Consider the following 19,964-nt stretch of genomic DNA (forward strand, 5'->3'; position numbering starts at 1 on the left):
TGGGTACTGATAGGCAGACGGGGGCTAATGGAGGACAGGGAGCCGTTCTCACAGACTTCCCATTCGTGTCACGCAGCCTTCAGACGCTGACTGGGACGACCTGTGGGACCAGTTTGATGAGCGGCGGTATCTGAATGCCAAAAAGTGGCGCGTTGGTGACGACCCCTATAAGCTGTATGCTTTCAACCAGCGAGAGAGTGAGCGGATCTCCAGCAATCGGGCCGTCCCGGACACTCGCCATCTGAGGTACTTCCTCCTTCTCCCACTCTGTTACCCCTGCAGTCAAAAGAGATCAACAGCAGGCTTGATCTGGGGCCTGCTGCATGCAGCACCAGTGCTAAGAACCTGGCTGGACCATCTGCTGCCAGTTGAACACTAAAGGGATTCGGATTTGGTGATTGACCCTGTCTGTGTTGCCTACTGCTTACTGCTGAGAGCAATCCCAAACCCCCCAGTTCCCACCAGGAGGCTGGGGGCAGGGGTGGCCTCTTTCACTTTAACCTGCTCCTCACCTTAGGGATCATTTGACACGAACCCATAGAGCACCAAAAACACTACAGCCAAGGCCTGTTTCTCCCTGGCAGATTCCCACACCCAAGGCTGGGTTCCAAAGTAGGGGAAGGCAGGATGATTGGACCCTGGGGCAGGTAGGTGGGCGGTGTTTTCTGTGACTGGGAGAGAGCCTTCCAGTGCCAGCCGTTGGACATTTCGCCATGTGAGAAGAGGAGCCAGCTTGCCATTGGTTCTTCTGTCTGCCTTTGGAGCGGCTCATTCACACAGCTCCATCCTGCCAGCCTTTAGTCAGGCCATGCCTTCAGTGGGTTGCAGAGATCAGGCCTGGAGCTACGTAGAAAGTTTTGTTTCCTAGCAAGCAGAGGCATTGTGAAGACTTTCTGCCTCACGACCGACCCTTTTTAGAGTCATAGCAGCCCTTATGCTCCCTGGTAAGACCTAGTAAGCAGGTCAGTCTCAATCTCAGCTCCTCCACTCCTGGGCTCCTGGCCTCCAAACTGGGGGCCCAGAAATGCCAAAGACCTGTGTGGGCCTTTCTTGTCTGCTGCAGGAAATTGACTTTGCACCAGTCTTAAATAGCAGACTGGCATGCTGAGAAGCTGTGGTACTGGTGTTAGCTTCTTAGCCTCTTATATTTGTTTGGGTCCATGGGTACTCACATTGTGGAAACTGGGGTTTATGAGCAGTAGAGCAGGAATTTTCATGACTTATGAGGCTGATTCCTCTGGCAGTTCTTAAGTTGGTACCCTGTGAAGGCTGGCGGACTCCATTTCCCCAACTAGGTTGCACTACTCGGAAACCTTGTCTTCTAAACAGCATGTATGCTTTGGAGTGACTCAACCAGTCCTTGTTAATCCCCATCATTGCCAAAAGCAGCTGAAGTCTTGGTTTCCCTATGAATATAGCAAGGGGGGTGAACTAGATGATATTACAGCTTCTTCTAACTCTGACTTTCTGTGAATTTAACTCTCCCCTCGAGGGACCCATGAGGCTCTGCCTTAGCAGCAGTTCCTGGCAGTCCCCTACTGCCAAAGACCCAGAGCGTGGGCTATACCTGCTTACTCCCTTCTACTGGCCTGAAAGTGTCTGAAAATCAGAGTCTTGTATTATTCCTGTTTAAATTCCTGGGCACTTGTCCTACTCCTTGGCATCTGAGAGAATTTTATTTAAATATTAGGTTATTGTATTTCCCCGAGCAGAAACTGCAGATAGGAAAGAGGGGAAGAGGGAGGAGACAGGAGACAGGAACCTGAGAAGCTCCGCTGGGTCTTAGGCAGGTGGACCCTTGTTCTGAGTCCAGAGGCCAGGGCTTTCTTGAGGGACAAAGGGAGGTCTCCTAGCCAGGAAAGTTGCTGGCGCACCTGGATGACAGCCCCCCGAGAGACACCTGTGACTGCTCCCACCTGCAGAAAGAAGGCAACAAGTAATTCACTGAGCAGGCAGGTACTTGGGGATACCCTGAGCAGGACTAGTTTCTACACTTAACTTCTTCTACCATTTAGAGGCAGAAACTAACATTTTGCAAGGGCTAGGCATATGTGGTGGTAGGTGATGAAGAACTGAGCCTGTTTCCAAGGAGCCCAGCTCACGGTGTCCAGTTCCAGGCTTTGCACCTAGCCCAGTGTGTTCCATCTGTTAAGAAACTGTGATCTGCTGGGATTACAGCAAGAAGGGAAGAGAGGATTTAGACAGAATTTAGACTCCCTTTGGGAAGACAAAAAGGGAAAGTGTATCAGCCGTATGTCTGCCTCAGGGCACGAGCCTTGCCCTGTGGGAGCTGGGATTGTGTTACTCAGAGAATTTCAGACTTAAAGAACTTACTCTGAATGTGCATGAAAAGGAAAGGTCAGGTGATTGAGAATGAGGGCAAGCATATGGGACCAGCAGCCATCTAGGGGTATAGATCACCTACTATGTGCAAAGCCCCAGGCTAGCACTGTGAGGGGCCACCAATTGGATCAGCCATCTCCAAGCCAAGTTTAGTCACCATACTGGTGTCACCCTTGTGGTGATGAGAGCTCCAAAGACTGCCAGCAAAGCCCTGTTTTCTTCTTTCAACTGGGCCCTTCTGTCTATAGGATCTCACACTTCCAGCTCTTAGTTCTCAGGGAAACCCTGACTCTAGGTTGGAGTCATCAGCTATGTCTCTTAATCCTTCTGTGATTCCAGCCTCCCCACTGTGTCCCGGCTTCATCCTGATGCAATTCCTGGAGCTTGCCTGTCTGGGCTGACAGGGCCCTGGGGCCTTTTGGGCCCTGTCTGCCTCAGAACTGAACAGCTAATGCTGCTGGTGACCTGTGTTCTGGGGGCCAGGGATTCTCTGCAGCACTACTGACATTTGGGGGTAGATAATACTTTGTTGCAGGGTGTCCTGTGCATTGTAGGTTGTTTAGCAGCATCCCTGGCTTCTACCTACTAGATGCCAGTAGCACATTCCCCAAGTTGTGACAACCAGCTATGTCTCCAGACCTTGCCATAGACATCCCCTTGAGGCGAAATTGCAGTGAAGATCTCTGCTGTGAATCCAGCTCTGCTTTTTACCTAAGTTCTCAAAAATGAAATGTAAATATGCTTTATCAACCCCATCACCAGCAACAGGACAAGGCCAAGCCTTCTTTTTAAAAGCAGAGTTGAATGGAAGGCAGTAATAGCCCAGGGGCTAAGGATACTGATCCTGGGATCAGATTGCCCTGTTTACGGTCCTGGTTGTGCTGCTGACTAGGAGTAAACTTAAAGTTGCCTAGCTTCTCTGTACCTCAGTTTCCTCTTTTGGAAAATAGGGGTAAAAATCACAATAATGATCCTACCCAATTCAGTTTTTATAAAGATCAAATAATATATATACACTAATATGTATATTTTATATATACTAATATATATTTTTATATATACTAATATATATAATTTATATATACTAATATATATTTTTATATATCTACTTATATATATATATATATATATATAAGGTATTTACCTACCTAATAGTAAATATTTTTCAAATTCTATTTGTTGCTATTATTACAGGGTATGTGGGTAGGCTGATACTGAAGGGCCAGGAATGGAAGGAGAGGTTTCTGTGAGAAAACTCAAGATGATCAGGCAAGAGATGCAACTAAACCCCCAAATGGAGCACACATCTATACCCCAAGTACCAGGAAAGAGCATTAAGATCTCTAAGTTGTCAGGGATGGTGAGGGGGGCAGAGGAGAACAGAGGTGGGTTTCAAGGTCAGGTTCAATGCCAGAGAAGTGGAAGTGAGTGGTGTCAAATCCCCATGAGTGTAGGGTGCTGGTCCTTAGCATCGGTCATAGCATTTCTCAATCCAGGCTTCTTACAAGAATCACTTGTGGTGCTTTCTTTCAATGCTGATATCCAGACTCCAACCAGCTGAAATATCTCTTTTCTAAGCTCCCCAGCCAGGGTTAAGAACCACTGCTCTAGGTAAGCGCTTCTTAAACTTAAATAGGCAAACAAAGAACCCCTCTGAGGATCTTGTTAAAATCTGATTTAGTACGTCTGAGATGGGGCCCGTGAGTCCACATTTCTAACAAGCTCCCAGGTCATACCAACGCCGCTAGTCCATGGATCACACTTTGAATAGCAGGGACTTAGAACAACTATTCTCAAATTCTGGTTCCCCAAACCAGCAGGCCACCAGCATCAGCTTCACTTGGGAACTTGTTAGAAACACAAACTCTTAGGTTTCACCCAGAACTACTGGATCAGAAACTCTGGGGGTGGAGTTTAGCGATCTGAACTGATTGTGTCTCGGCAAGAGCTACAGGTGATTCTGATGCCGGCTCAAGTTTAGAAACCACAGAGCATCAGCCTGTACCTGTGGCTTATTTTTGTGGCCCAGGTGAAGTTCATAGGTAGGACTGGTGCAGCCAAAAGGCTGAGGGTCTGAGTCGAGAGTAAAGGCCCTGCAATAAGGCCACCACCTCCCCACACACTACAGCCCTCTCCATTTCTCCACTGACATGACTTCTGTCTCGGGCTCTGCGGAGACTTTGGCCTCTCTGGTTCCTTCTTGCTCCTCCCTCCTTTCCCAGTTCTTCATTCACAGGCTCCATGTCCTGCCATCCTCCTAGCAATTGGCATCACCTCTACCAAGAAGCTCCTACTGTGGGGTCACTCCTGGCCCCATCGCCATTGGCCCACTCTGGACTTCTGGTTCCTTGAGGACACCCAATCATATTGATACAGTCTTTGCCCGTGGTGGGCCTCCTTTGTGTTCCCATCATGCCTTGCAGCTAAGGTCCTACTGATATCAATTGCCCTCTGGGGTGAGTAACATGTTGAGCATCTCCTACAGTGCTTTCCTTGTGTGTGATAGGAATTCAATAAATGTTGAACAAATGAAAGGGAGGGTAACACTGGAAAAGCAATTGACCACCCTCTCCCACCTGCTTTACGTGTAGCAAGGAAAAGAGGAGCTAAAGGAAGCCCCTTCTCCTCACCCTTCGATCCTCAGGGGCCTTGTAGAAGGAATCAGGAGAATAGACTCTGAGTTAAAGGAAAAATGCTTTTCCCTTAAAGAGTTCTCGTTACTGAAAAAAGAAGGGTGAAGAAACCGCATGTGGGAGGGGTCTGAGCTTATTACATTTGCTTCCAATTTTCTTACCACAGTAATTGGATTCTGATTTATAGGATGCGTTTGGACAGTGCCTGAAACAGAGAACTATTAGCTGAGCATTAGAGCAAGTGCTGCCAGGAGGGCGGGTGTTGGGGTGAGCAGCTCAGGAATCTGAAGATGCCGCATGATGTGGGAGGCAGCAGGTGGGGGAGGAGGGGGAGGAAGGAGGAAGGCTGTAGAAGTTTCACCCAGCAGGCAGCTGTGCTGATTGAATCCCCAAATGCACCGGTGGTGTGGACCCCTTACAAGCAAGCCATGCAGGGCACCATGTGATAAAAGAAGCCCAGAGAGGCCTGGGGGCTTAATTTCCGTATCTGGAATGGAAGCGAGTAGCCATTTTTCTTTTGGTTCTTCGCCTGTGAAGTCCACGGTATTTTACGAGAGACAGTCCAGTCTATGTGGAATGTGAGATGGCAGAGGGCAGGAGTAGAAGAAGCTAAGACAGGGGCAGGCTTTGAGCCTCTCAGGATTTCCAGGGTCCTTGGCAGTGGGCACTGAGTGATGCTACATCCAGTATGGCTCAAAAGGTAAGTTCTACAGCTTCGCAGGCATGCCCTACTCATTCATGCTTGGGCTTAGCAACCTTCCCATGCCCACCTCACCCGTTACACGCATTTGATGTGATCTTCACTGTTGAGATGGAAACCTCTGTCGTCAGCCTGTAGACATGCATGTCTCTGCTGCAACCTTGTCCTTTCATCCCTAGTCTCAGGCTAGGTGACAAGGCAAGAACAAGGTACCCCTGAGTGGCTTTCAGCACATCCCTGCTCCTCTCAGCCTCGTTTGTCAGCTGTGAAATAAAGGTGTTAGACTGGCTAACCTCGAAGCTTCATCATTCCTCAAGTCTCCACACAATTATAGATGAATGCATTCTTCCATTTATGGTCTCTTCATTCCAGATATATACTCATACACTGGCCCCCACTCACCTCAATCGAACAAAACATGGAGCTTGCCTGGGGACATCCTAGCTCCAACTTCCCCTCATGAGGTCAACAATTCTGCTAACACAGAGGAGAGACTTCATTTCCAGGTCACTGCTTAAGTCCTGTGAGATCACAAAGATGAATAAAATGGGGCTACATGTACTGGGGGTGGGAGGTAGGTGATGTGTTTTAAATAACGAATTCACTGTAAGGAACAGACAACTTCCAGCTGGGGTGAGTCTGAGATGATCGTCCAGAGGAGTTCTGCTGTTCATATATTAGGTTGGTGCAAAAGAAATTGCGTTTTTTGCCGTTACCTTTAGTGGAAAAAACCACAATTACATTTTAATACAATAGAGAACTATTAGCCACAATTACATTTCAATACATAAAGCATTGACCGGTCCAACAAGTAGTCTTCATTTTCGAGTCATCCCACTTCCATCCCATCACCCCATTCTGGTGACAACAGCTGGATTTGCCATTATCCAAGTGGTACATAAAACATCTGGCAGACAAGCAGCCACAAATAGAGACACACCCCTCCAGGAGGGAGGGAATATTTTGATAAAGCATATGTATGTTCTTGCTAGCAGCGCCTATTATGGGGTTGCTTTGATTTCAGGGAGCAGATTCAGGGTGGACTGAGCTCGTGAGCCATGGGCTGGAAACTCTAGCTGGGGAAGCCTCATTGGGTCACCTCTGCCTGGCCTGGCTGGGTCTGTGTGTTTTCTTCCACATATTCTCCCAGCCTTTGTCCAGTGCAGTGCTAAATGGCTCAGACAGTGGGGCGCCCATCACTTGCTTGGAGGGAAAATTCTACACTTTGATACATCCCACCAGGAAGACATTTTTCCTTGGCTCCTTTTCCTCCTGGGAAATGAAGGGGCAGTGGCCCAGCCTCTCGTAGCATTTCTCCCTCCTTCTATTTACTCAGTTGGAATGGCTGCCAAAGATCATCATCATTTCTCTCCTTGTACTCGTCACTTAGCAGTAATAGGATAAAAATCTTTACAGCTGGAATGGCAAAGCATAAAAAATGTTCATATTCCCTCAGAGTCAAGGCTATTCCACTAGCTCAGCACAGCGTTAGTGATTCCACACCAAGGCTGAGGGGAGGGGAGGGGGAGCCCATCACAGATACTTAGCTTTTGCAAACAAGCTCTCCCCGTCTGTGACATTCTGGTCCCCCATGTGCCACTTTTCAATACAGGATGTGAGCCTGTTGATAGTGGGCCTAAGTGCCTTCACTCCAGAGCATCTGAGTTTGATCTCTGAGTTCACTCCAGAGCATCTCCTCCTCTGGGGGAGGAAGGGAAGAGCAGGAAGAGTTGCAGGACATCCTGGAAGTGGCTCTGTAGCAGAACTGTGTCCACAGCCTGGGGCAGTTTGCAGTACCATCTTGCCAGGGTAAGAGGGGAGGAACGGCCACAGGGGCTCCTGCCCTGTCTGTTTTCTGTGTAGTTATTTTTGTCTTGGCCACGTAGCAAAGCACAGGAGTTAGCAAGGGCCTCTGGGTCAGGATTCCTCCCCAGTCTTGATCTCCTGATTTCCTTGAATCCTGAGCCTGCAGGCCCCTCCTGCGTTCTTTGAGTGCCTGTTTTTTTGAGTTTCAGGGAGATTTCCCGAAGGGGTAACTCCTCAGACTTCAAAAGGGGACCAAGCAACAACACTGATGAGAATTCATCTAAACTGCCTTAGCTAATTTATTTTCTTGCACCTTGTTTCCTAGTGAATTCCTGCTAACGTTGACCTTGCATTGTACATTTCATTCATTCATTCATTCACTCACTCATTTGCTCATTCCTTTACTCCACACATTTATTGAGCAATTGCCATATACCAAGTCCTGTGTTAGGAACTAGTCTCCACTCCCTAGAAGCTCATGGCCTAGTGGGAGAAATGGACATGAGACCAATTCCTGATGCTCAAATGTGGATTGCGCTAAGGCCATACCCTTGCTCTTGGAATTAGTACACGAATTTCCTGCCCTCAGTGTTCAGGCACCCAGCTCCTGCCCTGTCCCTGTTTTGGGTGTAGTTATTTCCGTCTTGGCCATGCAGCACAGCACAGGAGTTAGGAGCTGTCCTGTGAAAAAGACAAAATAGCATTAGGCTGGCCTGTGAAGGAGAAGGAATTTACACGTGACTGGGAGGCAGAGGCTTCTTGAAGGAGATGGCGTGGGCTGCAGTTAGTGTGCTGGCGAGTGGGGCACGTAGGATTTTACCAGGTAGTAGGCATTTCAAGTTGAGGGAAGAGCATAAGGAAATATCAGGAGATAGAAGAGCCAGTGTTTTATAGGAGTAAGCCCAATTTACTTAGGGTGTAGAATGATGGAGGGGAGGAATGGAGGAGAATATTCTGGAAGATAACTTGGGGACATGTTGTGGCAAAGTCTTGAATTCAGGATAAGGAGATTAGAGTTTATTCAGTAAACCCTGGAATGCTTCCATGTTCACACTGTCACTGCCTCATTGTCACAGCAACACTGGGACATGCCCTAAATAACACATTCCTGGCCAGCACCATGGCCAGTAGGAAGAAAGCCAAAGTGTGACAGAGAAAAGAGTACCAGGCAGGAGTGGTGCCCCTGCCCCAAGGCTGGACAACTGTCCCAAACAAAGTGCAGGCTGAACAGGCGGCTGGCCCGGGAGCTAGAGCCTGATATGAGAACTTGGCCTGAAAGCATTTTCATCCTCAGGGTGGGGACATTGGATCTTCCACTGGGGAGTTCGTTCTGAAGTGAGGCAGGAACAGTGAGAAGCAGGAGCTAGTCTTAGGGGAGAAGGAGCTGATAGGGCCTGGAAAAGGACTCTGTCCTTCATCCCCAGACTCACTGCTGGGTTTCCAGACTGAACACCAGTGTGGGCTGCACAGACTTGAGCAGAACAGCAAGACTAGCAGATTAACCCCACACCTAGGTCAGGGGACCCGGGCTCAGAGAGGTTAGGGGACTTGTCCAGGGTCACACAGCTAGTCCATGCTTGGCTGAAATGCAAAATCAATTTTTCAGATTGTGGGTCCATATATTTTATTTTATTCTGTCACAAACATAAAACTTCTAATTATGTCTAAAGTTCACTGAGTTAGAGAAAGTGTGTGTGTGTGCATACGTGTGTGTGTGTGTGTTTGACTTGTGATTTGGGTAAAGAGAAGAGGGGATAGATGAGGATTCTGGGTTTCCTAATTAAGATGGTTTGATTATTATATTTTAGCTTTGCCCAGAGGTACTAAAATACTACATTTCAGTCATATAATTCAATAAATAGTGTCATCTGGGCCAAATGCCTGTGGGCAGGCAACCCAAGAAGAACCTTGTGTGGCTTCAAAAGGTACCAAGTGGTCTTTGTTCTGGGGACAGATTTCCCTTCTCCCTCCCTAAGTTTGCCTCCTACATTTCACATTACCTGGGGAATGAGGCAGGGGAAAGGGATGTGGAAAGAGATGTAGAGACATTTTCAATGCCCAGGATGGAAAACTGATTTGGATTAAATATTTGCCAGGAATAATTCATTCAACAAATTATTGAGTCTAAGACTATTAGGTATAGATCAGTAAAAACAACAACAACAACAACAAAAAACAGACTGAAAGTTTGCCCTCATGGAACTTGAATGCCCCCAGTGAATAAATCCCTCAGGTGGACAAGTGGGAGCTACCTTACTACCCTCCCCAGGCCCCTAGTACCTCCCCACCTTACAGATCACTTTCCACAGGAGGCATGGTCCCTTAAGCTAGCCTTGAAAATAAGCCCTGGCCCGTGAACTCAGGGTTTCAGTAACACCAAGGGCAGTGTGGTATCAGTTCTCTCGCCTCTGAATTATCTGTCTTTAAAGGACAGAGGAAGAGGGGTGAAGAAGATTCCCTGGATTTGCACTCTGCATTCCGGGGGTGCTCTCCTCAGTGTTATGGGGAACACAGGAGGGGTGGAGAAGACAATACTGTTGAGTTTGGCTGCAGCTTCTGTCTATTTCATGAGCTTTCCATGTCCCAGTTCAGTGGCTTTTGAAATCTTCTTGCACAACCAAAATCTGCCGCAACACCAGAAACTCTCTTCATCTTTTCTCAAGCAAATCTTTTATTGAAATATAAGATACATATGGAAAAGTACACACCTCCTGCAGGTATATCTTGAAGAATTTTTCCAAAGAGATCACACCTATGTTCCTGCATCAAGTACCTACATCAAGTTAAAGAATATTCTGTGTTTGCCAGAAGCCACCCTTATGCCCGTGCCCCATCAGAATTCTCCGTGGCTACCTTGTCTTCAAAAGCTGTAGATTGATGTTGCTTGGTTTTGAACTTTATATAAATGGGATTACACAATATGTACTCATGTGTATCTGGCTTCCCTCAAAGTTCTGTGCATGAAACTCAGCCACATTTTGCAAGACACAGCTTGTTTATTCTCATTGCTGTGTAGTATTCCTTTATAAGAATATATTACAATTTCTATATCTACTCGACTATCAGTGCTCATGTGGGGTTTTTCCAGCTTGGCTTTTATGACGAGAGCTCCTATGATTAAGCTTCTACTTGTCTTTTGGTGAACAGGCATATGTGTTTCTGTAGGGTGTACCCCTAGAAGCTTTTGTAGATATCATCAAATATTTAATGAAGTACTTACAGCAGAGTCCCTGTTGCACCAAGTCCTCATTATCAATCACTTGCTATTGTCTGTCTGTTTCATTTTTGCCTACCGGGAGGCTGAGTGGTGGTGTCTTATTGTGGTTTAAATTTGCCTCTCCCTGCTGCAATGAAGTGGCACACATTTTCCTAAGTTTCTTGACCATTTGCATACCCGAGCAAGCGTTTTGCCCCTTCTCTCTGCATCTGTCTATGCCTTTTGCCCAAGAACCAGGCACAGAGGGCCTGGCTGTCAGTCCCCCCCTCAGTAACCTGCCTTTCTTCTGGATATTTTTTGCCATTTTGTCCAACATTGTGAGGCAGCATGATAAACTAAGGGGAAGAAATAACTGGCCTGAGCCTGAGAAAGTGCATGCCCTTTCTAAGATACTGCCCAACAATGCCTTCAGCTCCCTGGGTGTCTGTTTCCTCCCACGTAAGATGAGAGAAGTAAGCCAGAGATGCTTATTAAGGTCAGTTCCAGCTCTGTCTGCTGGTTTGAAAATACTTCTGCCGGTAAAAGCATGCGGAAACTGGCTTAGGTACTAAGTAAGTTGGACGCTATTTCCAGAAACATGAAGCCCTCCCGCTTGGCAGTGGTGCCCCTCCCCCTGCCCTGGATTACTCTTTCCCCTCGCAGACTTCCCTTCCTAACAGGACTCCAGGGCCCTGCAGAGCATCAGAGCCCTTTTTATTGCCACCTTGTCCATTTCTTCATGCAGGCCTTCTCCACCCTCTCATGCCCTCCACGCAGTGCAGGTCACCAGACCTCTCCCAGCCTGAGGTGCACATGTAGGCTGGTTTGACATGTCTTCTCACTTATCTGAAAGCCCCAGACCTATTAAACACAGCAACAGCAGAGCTGCTTGCTCCTGGAGTTGGCACATCACGTAGAAGGCAGTTTGACTGCAAACATTGGTGACCTGCCCACATTTTTCAGTCTAGAATAAGGAGCTGAAACACACAAATGTCTTCCCTTTAAAACCTGGATCACTGTCAAGTTCCATTACCATTTGCCCCCAAGTGCTTCAAAGAACCACTGGCTCTTATGATATAACACATGTGCCTCTACGGCCAGGAAGAAACAGGGCTGGTAGGATTGGCTTGAGGAAATTTCAAGGAGGCTCTGTGCTGGGACGAAGGTCCTGGGATAATTCCTACAGGAGAGGATGAACCATGCAGTAAGCCCTTAGAGTAAGACTCTTCATGCCTTGTATTTCTTTAGCCCAGGCTGGAGTGAAGTGGCCTAATCTCGAACCACGGTGCCCCCAGGTTCAAGCAGTTCTCCTGCCTCAGCCTCCTGAGTAGCTGGGATTTTAGATGCCTGTCACCAAGCCCAGCTAATCTTAGTAGAGATGGGGTGTTGCCATGTTGGCCAGGCTGGTCTTGAACTCCTGACCTCAGGTGATCCACCTGCCTTGGCCTCCCAAAGTGCTGGGATTACAGGCGTGAGCCACCGCGCTCGGCCCATGCCTTGTATTTCTATAGGACTTCACGAAGTGCTTTCCCATCTCTTTCTCATGTCCTCAGTAGCCCTTTGGGTGAAGAGGTCATTGCCATTTCACAGAGAAGGAAGCTGAGACCCAGGCAACATAACTGGTTGACTGAGTGGCTGGGCTAGGTCTCCTAGCCCCTGTGAGCTTTGACATACAACATCTCTGTCACTTACTAGCTGGACCATGGGTGAGTTACTCAAACTCCCAGAGACCCCATTTCTTCATCTGTAAAATGGGAATAATAATGGTCCTCAGGGTAAGGTGAAATAATTGATGTCAAATGCCGAGCCTCATCTTTAACCTCTAGTAAGCACTTGGTGACTGTTTGCTAGCTGTGGCCCTGAGTAGTCAAGTTAGTACTGGCATCAGGAGGGCAGCTGGGGCCTGCCGCAGTCACCCAGGCAAGAGGGGGCATCAGGACCAGCAACAGTTCTGGTTTCATCATCTTTCCTGCTGCTCCGCAGCTGTGGGCCAAAGCAGGTCCGGAAGGCAGGGCAGACAGGTAACAGGGCCAGGGGTGGAGAAACGGGTGACATGGATGAATGTAGAGAGGTCCAGGCTCTGCACCCTGCTCCCCAGCTCTGAGTCAGGGTGCTGCGGCTCATGTGAGTCACAGTGGAGCTGAGAACAAGGTGGGCTGGGTGCAGGGCATGTGAGCAGGGAAGTCCTTAGAGAGCTCCGGGCCTCGGCCTTGGCTCCTGGCTCTGAACATTCCATTTGCCTGAATGTCAGACTTACTTTAAAAACTGGAAAGCAAAATGCGCGAGGAGGAGACTGCAATGCCACATCTAGTGAAATTTGTGCTTGAAAGATACTGGGGATGGAAGCCAAGGCCAGCAGAGGGAGTGATTTAGAGCCGGGGGCCAGCAACTACAAAATGTGTTTGACAAGAGATGAAAAGAGCGGGAGAGGAGATGACAGCTGGGTGGGGGCTGCTGTGGGAGGGAGATCTCTGAGCCGAGGGTGGCAGACACGGGATGGAGCGCTGAGGGCCACGTGAGGCCCCAGGTGACTGGCAAAGTAAGCGGGCACAATGGGATGTGATGGAAGCAGGACTCCGCTGGGGACTCTGTGGATCACAGAGCAGTGAGGGTCCCACTGGCCTAGCGAGGGGCAAGATCAGTAAATGTCCTTGAGCTTATCTTTGCTGTCCCTGAGGCAACAAGAGGAATCCCTGATCTCCATGGAAACTTTATTGTATTATCCAAACTGCTCCCCTCCTGACCCTCATGATAACCGTGGCCTGGCCAGAACTGGCGTGGTGGTTGAGTCTCTTCTGCTTCCCTGCTCCTCCCTGTCTCTCCTCCTTGTCTCTCCTCCGTGATTCCTCATAAGGTAGCATCATGTACTCCTTGTCCCACACCTTCCTCCCTGCCTCTCAAGATAGCAAGCACCCTCTTTGCTCCCGTCTGCTTCATCTCAGGCCGGGTGCCACCACCCTTCAGACTTTCACCCAAGCCCTGATCTGTGGCATCCTGCTCTCCCCCCACCCCCATTTTGTTGTCTCCTCTGAGATAGCTCTTGCTCCCTGAGATATCTTGCTGCCAAACTCAGCCGCTGCCCCCTCTCGTCTGGGTGACCGCGGCAGGCCCTAGCTGCCCTCCTCATTGGCTCTGGCTTTCTAAATGCAGAAGGATCACTCCTCACCTGAAACTCTTCACATGCTGTGGGCACACAGCTCCTGTTGCCACCCCCACCCTGAAGTCAAGGCCGCCCCCATTGGGCCATGGCCTGTGCCAACTGTGCTGTGAGGATTCAGGCCTCATCATTGCTGCTTTCTCTATTCAGGATGCTCTTTTGTGTTTTGGGAGTCTGGGTGGAGGGTCTCCTCTTCAGGAAGACCGCTTGCCCCTCAGACAGTTTGGCAGCCCCTCCATCCTCTATGCTCACCCTGAGCAGCACCCCTTGCTGTGCATTGCAGACATCAGCTTACTGTCTATCTCCCTTCCAAGCCCCTGAGCAGCTAGGGCAGGAATGCTGACTTATCTTTGCATCTCCTGAGCCTAGCACGGTGCCTGGCACTCACACTGTCCATCAGTATCAGCTGAGTGAATAGGGGCCCAAAGCGCACCTCGTGATTCCTTCTCAAGCTACTGAAAATATCAGGGATTGGGAGTGCAGGTGCAGGTGAGCGAGTGAATCCTCAGAACAGAGGGAGAAAATCAAATCTCAGGAAATTTAAAACCATCCTCGCTCAACAAAGAATTATCCACATTCACACATAAATCCAGCGCCACAATTGGCAAACACGTATTGATCATACCATCCCCCTGATGTGTGGGAGGCACCATATATATGTTCTCTCGGTTCAGCCTCACAACTTTGCTATGACCCTTGTTTTAGAGATGAAGAAATTGACTCCAGTAGCTTGAATAACTTGTCCACAGGAATTTAAAGAAGTAGAAACATGGTCCCTGCCTGCAAGAAGGCAGTAGTTACCTAGGAAGATGGCACAGTGATTTAGAAAGGGAAATAGTCATACCAGGCGGCCACGTGGAGCGTGGTGGAGGAAGTGATTTCAGCGAAACTACACAACAGTGACAGTTTGGGCAGCTGGAGGAGGGAAGGTAACAGAATCTAGGGAGGTTTGTGGAGGTTGTGACACAGGTACAGTCAAGGGCAGTGACTGGGCTGGTTTAGCAGGGCCAGAAGGCTCCTGCAAGGGAATGTGGGGGCAGGGTGCTGAAGAGCTAACATGAGGGTGGAGGCCTTGAGATGCTGGTGAAGGTTTAACTCCAGGTGGCTCTGAAGGTCGGGGGAGGGTCCTACAGTGAGAGCAGTGTGTTAGGAAGATGGAAGAGAGAAGGGCTGTGGAGAGGGTGGGAGGAGTGGTTGGAAGTGACTCTTCTGCAGGCGGGAAGAATGGTTAGGAAGCTGTTGCAGGAGGGCAAACCAGGGGTGTAGATCAGGCTTGGGGATATAAAAAAGAGGCAGATTTGAGTGCAGTATTGGCTCAGGGATGGATTGACTGTAGGAAGGTGCAGGAAGGTATGGGAAGCCTTTGCTTTTTCCCTCCCTGCTTCAGACCAGAATGGCACATGGATGTGAGTCCCCTGGGGAAGAGGCATAGGACCCTTGACCCTCAAACAGACCATTCCTGAGCTCAGGGTGCTGAGTCTGGCACATTCCTGGAGTTCCTTGGCTGCAGGCCTTACCTTTGCTCCTTATAGCTGTTGCAATTGGAGGAACTTTCCCCTTTCAGGTGAAAGGAGGGAATGATGCTTCTCTGATCCTTTAGGTGGAAAGTCTGAGAAATATCATGAAATAGCTCTAGGAGTATCAAGGGGAGATACTGTGCTTTAGCAAGTGAGGGATGACCCAGACCCATGATTTTCCATCTTTCCAGAATCTTCCAGCATGCAGAGTTCAAGATAAAAGACAGAGAGAAGGGCTGGGTATGGTGGCTCACGCCTGTAACCCCAGCACTTTGGGAGGATCTGGTGGGCGGATCACCTGAGGTCAGGAGTTCGAGACCAGCCTGGCCAACGTGGTGAAACCCTGTCTCTACTAAAAATACAAAAAATTAGCTGGGCATACTGGCGCATACCTGTAGTCCCAACTATTCTGGAGGCTGAGGCATGAGAATTGCTTGAACGCCGGAGGCAGAGGTTGCAGTGAGCCAAGACGGTGCCACTACACTCCAGCCTGGGTGACAGAGTGAGACCCTGTCTCAAAAAAAAAAAAAAAAAAAAAAAAAAAAGACAGAAAAGCCAATATGGAATAAAGGTTTCAGAGGCAGTGAGTCTGGATAATCTTCAAAGGGCATTCTCGTGGAGCTCGTGAGGGCACCGACTGGTAGGGGGGAACCAGACCATCTGGGTTTATGTTGAGGCCCCACCACTCATTGTGACTTGCCCTCTCCACCACCATGAGAGGAGGAATTGCAGCACCCACCTCGGGGAGTTACTGTGCAGGCTGAAAGCTCTGGGAAGAATACCTGAGACAGAGTGAGGATTCAATTGTGTCATCTATTATTACTGTTGTATGATGTGATTTGAGCAGGGCTAAAATAAGACATGAAGGAGCTCTGGTCCCAGACACCAAGGTATCTTTTTTAGGAAACATTTCAAAAATAAGTCTTGGCCCAACTCCACACTTTCTGTCCCAGCTAGGCTCTGCATTTGCCTTTTGAGAAGATTCTTTTTTGCACACACACACACACACACGCACACGCACATGCACACACAGCTGCCATCTGGGTGGTGCTTGGTACCGGCTAACACAGGTCCTGCCAGTGTCCCTAGAGAAACCTCTTTGCAGCCTCCATCGATCTGCTGATCTTCCTGAAGAGCAGAAGCTGCCACTTCCCCCAGGGTTTCCACCAAACCTCAGTGTTCTACTCACTTGGAAGGGGCTAGGCAATGTAAAAGATCAAGATTAGTTGTTTAGAAAAACAGAAGGATCCTGGTACATTGGAGTAATGGTCATTTCTCGGAGGTCTCTAAATGCAGCCAGAGGAGTCTATGTTCTTTAAGTCACGTGGTCCTTCTGAGCCCAGATTGCACGAGTCAGTACAGGCAGCAGAACTGCCTGAGGAGGTAGATTGGGGCCAGAGATTGAAAAACCCTGTCAACTTGCTATCCTGAGCAGCACTGAGAGCTGAGATGGATCTGCTGGTTCCAGAACAAAGAGTGGGAGATGTCCGGCCTTCTGTGTTCAGTAATTATGTTTTTTGCTGAGAGTGGTCAAAGGCTTGTCATAATTCAGTGGAACAAACCCTTGAACAGTTCTTTCAGATGCCAGTTGGTAAATGAATGCAGGTATGATCCATGGAATTGGGAAAGAGAGGAGACAGGAGGGAGATTTTCTAAATTTTACAATTTAAAGCTAAATTTTACAATTTAAAGAGTTATTAATTATTCTGAGATTGTGGCCTTTTCTGGTGTTTAAATACTCTTTCTTTTTGAAATGATGATGATGGTAAATGATGGGATTTTAAAAATACATACTTTCTCACAAAGTAAAATGTCACGAACTTTATTACTGTCTCTATAATGTTTTTATTTTATTTTACTCATACCAGAAAACCAAGACCTAGAAACCATTATCCAGCAGTAACATTGAAATTTTAATTTGTATTATATACCAATTAAAGTTCAGGGACAACTTAGGACAATGATGTCCAATAGAAATAGATGTGAGCCACATATTATTTAAAATTTTCCAGTAGTCACATTAAAAAGGTAAAAGAAGTGAAATTAATTTTAGTAATATATTTGATTTACTCCAATGTATCCAGATACTAACATTTTGACATGTGATCAATTTTAAAAAAGATAAGTGAAATATTTCACCTTTGTTTCATACTAAGTGCTTGACATCTTGGGCATATTTTACATTTACGGCATATCTCCATTCAGACCAGACACATTTACAGTGCTCAGTAACTGCATGTGGCTCATGGCTGCCCTACTGGATAATGCATGTCTAGGAGAAGAGGGTGTCTGGGCCTCAGTCTGTCGAAGGCTTCAGTCTTTCCCCTCTTGCTTCATCATTGACATTTTTCATCATTCTTGGAACTTTGGTAAACAAGAACATCCCAGCCTTTTAAACACAGTTGAGTATTTCCAGCATAACAGACAAAACTTAAGACCTCTCCACGGACACCAGATGCCACCTGATATTCCCCAGGACACCCTTAGCCCAAGGCTTCTTATCGCCAGCCCCCTCCCCAACTCATGGCTCCATACTTCAGCTTCCAGATTCTTCTTCAGTTTGGGCAATTTCTTTGGTCTCTCTTTGCTGTATCACTGACCTTGGCCTTTGCTCAGCTTTTACTGCTCTGGAGCTCCCTGTGAGGGTGTCACCCATAGCTTGGCAAAAGGACATTTTCCTCTCCAGCTTTGACCCCAAGTAAGCCTCACCTGCCTCCCACCTTCACTTATCCCTCCACTCATTCTTCAGACATTTATCGTATGTCTAGTATGTTTAGTCATCATCCTGGGTACTGAGGTTACAACTACAAATAAGTCCTTGCCTTCACTGCAGCAACAGTCAGTAGAGGAGACAGAAAAGTAATTTCACAGTGCTTGGTAATAAATTACAGCAATGGGGTGAACACAGGGTCCTAAAGAGGCATGTTGGAAAAGCCTTGGGAGACTGAAATGCTTCCCAGGGGAAGTAACTTCCAAGCCAAGATTAGAAGAGGAAAAAATAGCCTGGCGTTGGAAGCAGGAGAGTGCATTTCAGATATATGGGAGAGAGACAGCACTTGCAAAGTTCCAGAGGGGACAAAGAGCAGGTGAAGCAGAATGTGGCTAGGACTTTGAGAGTGCAGAGGGCAGGAGTCAGAAGTGGTGCCAGGCCACTAAGGATGGTGAGCCATGATTAAGAGTCTCAGTTTGATTTTGTGAGCAGTTGAGCAGCATTGAAAGAGGTTAAAGATGCAGTTCTGGAAAGATCATTCTAGCTGCAGCATGCAGGGTAGATTGAAAAGGGATACAGCCAGAGAGGAAGTTGCTGCAGTAGTCTAGAAAAGACAGAATGGAAATGGAGAGAAACAGCCAGATGGAGAGATAAAGAAGACAAATGCACAAGACTACATTTAATCACATTGGGTCTGGGGCAGAAAGAGGCAGGATTAGAGAATATCTCTTGGTTTTGGCACATAGTGCATAGTGAGCTGGGGAACTCAGGAGGGTCAGCAGGCTTGGCTGAGGTGTGGGAAGCAGAGGGTGGATGACAAGGTCATCTCATGGGGTCATTCAAGAGAAGATGCTCATCAGGGTTAGTGTTAGAGGTTAAAGGAGGTAGGCACTGGGAACTCTTTGAAAGCTGCCCACCAGAGCACCCGACCAAGTTCCTAAGCAGTTCACTTCTCTGTTCTGACCCACTTATTCCCTTTCTAGACCACTGGAATTACTAACATGTTCAGCACTTCAAAGGTGGCGATATAATGGAATAGCGAATCTCACTGTTATGTTAAGGGTCTTTTCTGAGACACAGGATTTCTGTAACCAAAGTGAGGGTGGCTATTGAGGCAAGAATAAGAGCAGTATATGTTTATGTGAATGAACGAATTAATCTGCATGTGAAATCCTGGCAAAATTGACACGAAGTAAAAATTTCATGCCTTACAGTGTATCAGTGTTGCCCATGAAATGAGATTAAAAGGAATTTTTGATTTTATAGTTGTCATACTTTTTATACCGCTTGCATTTTTCTCTTCTAAAGAGTTCAGTTTGAACCGAGGGGCCAGCCACAGATTCAGCATTTTATATTTTTCCTCATAGCTGAGAGCAGGCTTCCTTACATAGATCTGAGCTGTGGAGGTGTTAGATGTTCTCAGATCTAAAAATGAAATCTGTGATTCTAAAAGCCAGTAGCAAGATCACTGCCCTGAGTGCTGAGATAACTGACGTTCTGGAAAGGTCATTGGCCAAGAGCTTTTCTCGTCTCATTCTTTCTTCCTCACACACATTGGCTCTGAGTTGGGGCTGGTGGTGAGGAAAGGAAGGGATGAGGCATTGTCTACAAAGCCATCTGTGCTAGCACTGGTGATGGAGTGATGGAGGGATGTGGAGGAGGGAAAGATGTGCCTACGCCACCTGCACCTGGGATCCATAGATTGTCACCTCCATGGGGACAGAGAGCTCTCTCCCGGGAAGTTGGTCCCATTCCCACTTTATGTTTTATGTTTGTGTTTCTCTTTGCCTTTCTGGCCCTGGAAATTAGGGAAATGGAACATGATGAAAATGACCCATTCATTTTCTCTTCGTGGGTCTGACCTCTGCAATGTGTGCTGGAAGTGCAGGACTTGGGAGGAAA

General features: G+C 47.7%; 1 protein-coding gene across 3 annotated transcripts in view; it reads left to right on the forward strand.

Moving 5' to 3' along the window:
• Nucleotides 1–19,964, forward strand: part of GALNT14 (polypeptide N-acetylgalactosaminyltransferase 14) — a 227,400-nt gene that overhangs the window by 144,957 nt on the left and 62,479 nt on the right. For all 3 annotated transcript variants that reach the window (XM_024927753.4, XM_003827154.6, XM_063594637.1), the window contains exon 2: nt 77–246. In XM_024927753.4, coding sequence (XP_024783521.2) covers nt 77–246 — 170 coding nt within the window. The remainder of the gene's footprint in view (nt 1–76; nt 247–19,964) is intronic.

The sequence above is a fragment of the Pan paniscus genome, chromosome 12 (assembly GCF_029289425.2).
Source record: "Pan paniscus chromosome 12, NHGRI_mPanPan1-v2.0_pri, whole genome shotgun sequence".
Lineage (NCBI taxonomy): Eukaryota > Metazoa > Chordata > Mammalia > Primates > Hominidae > Pan > Pan paniscus.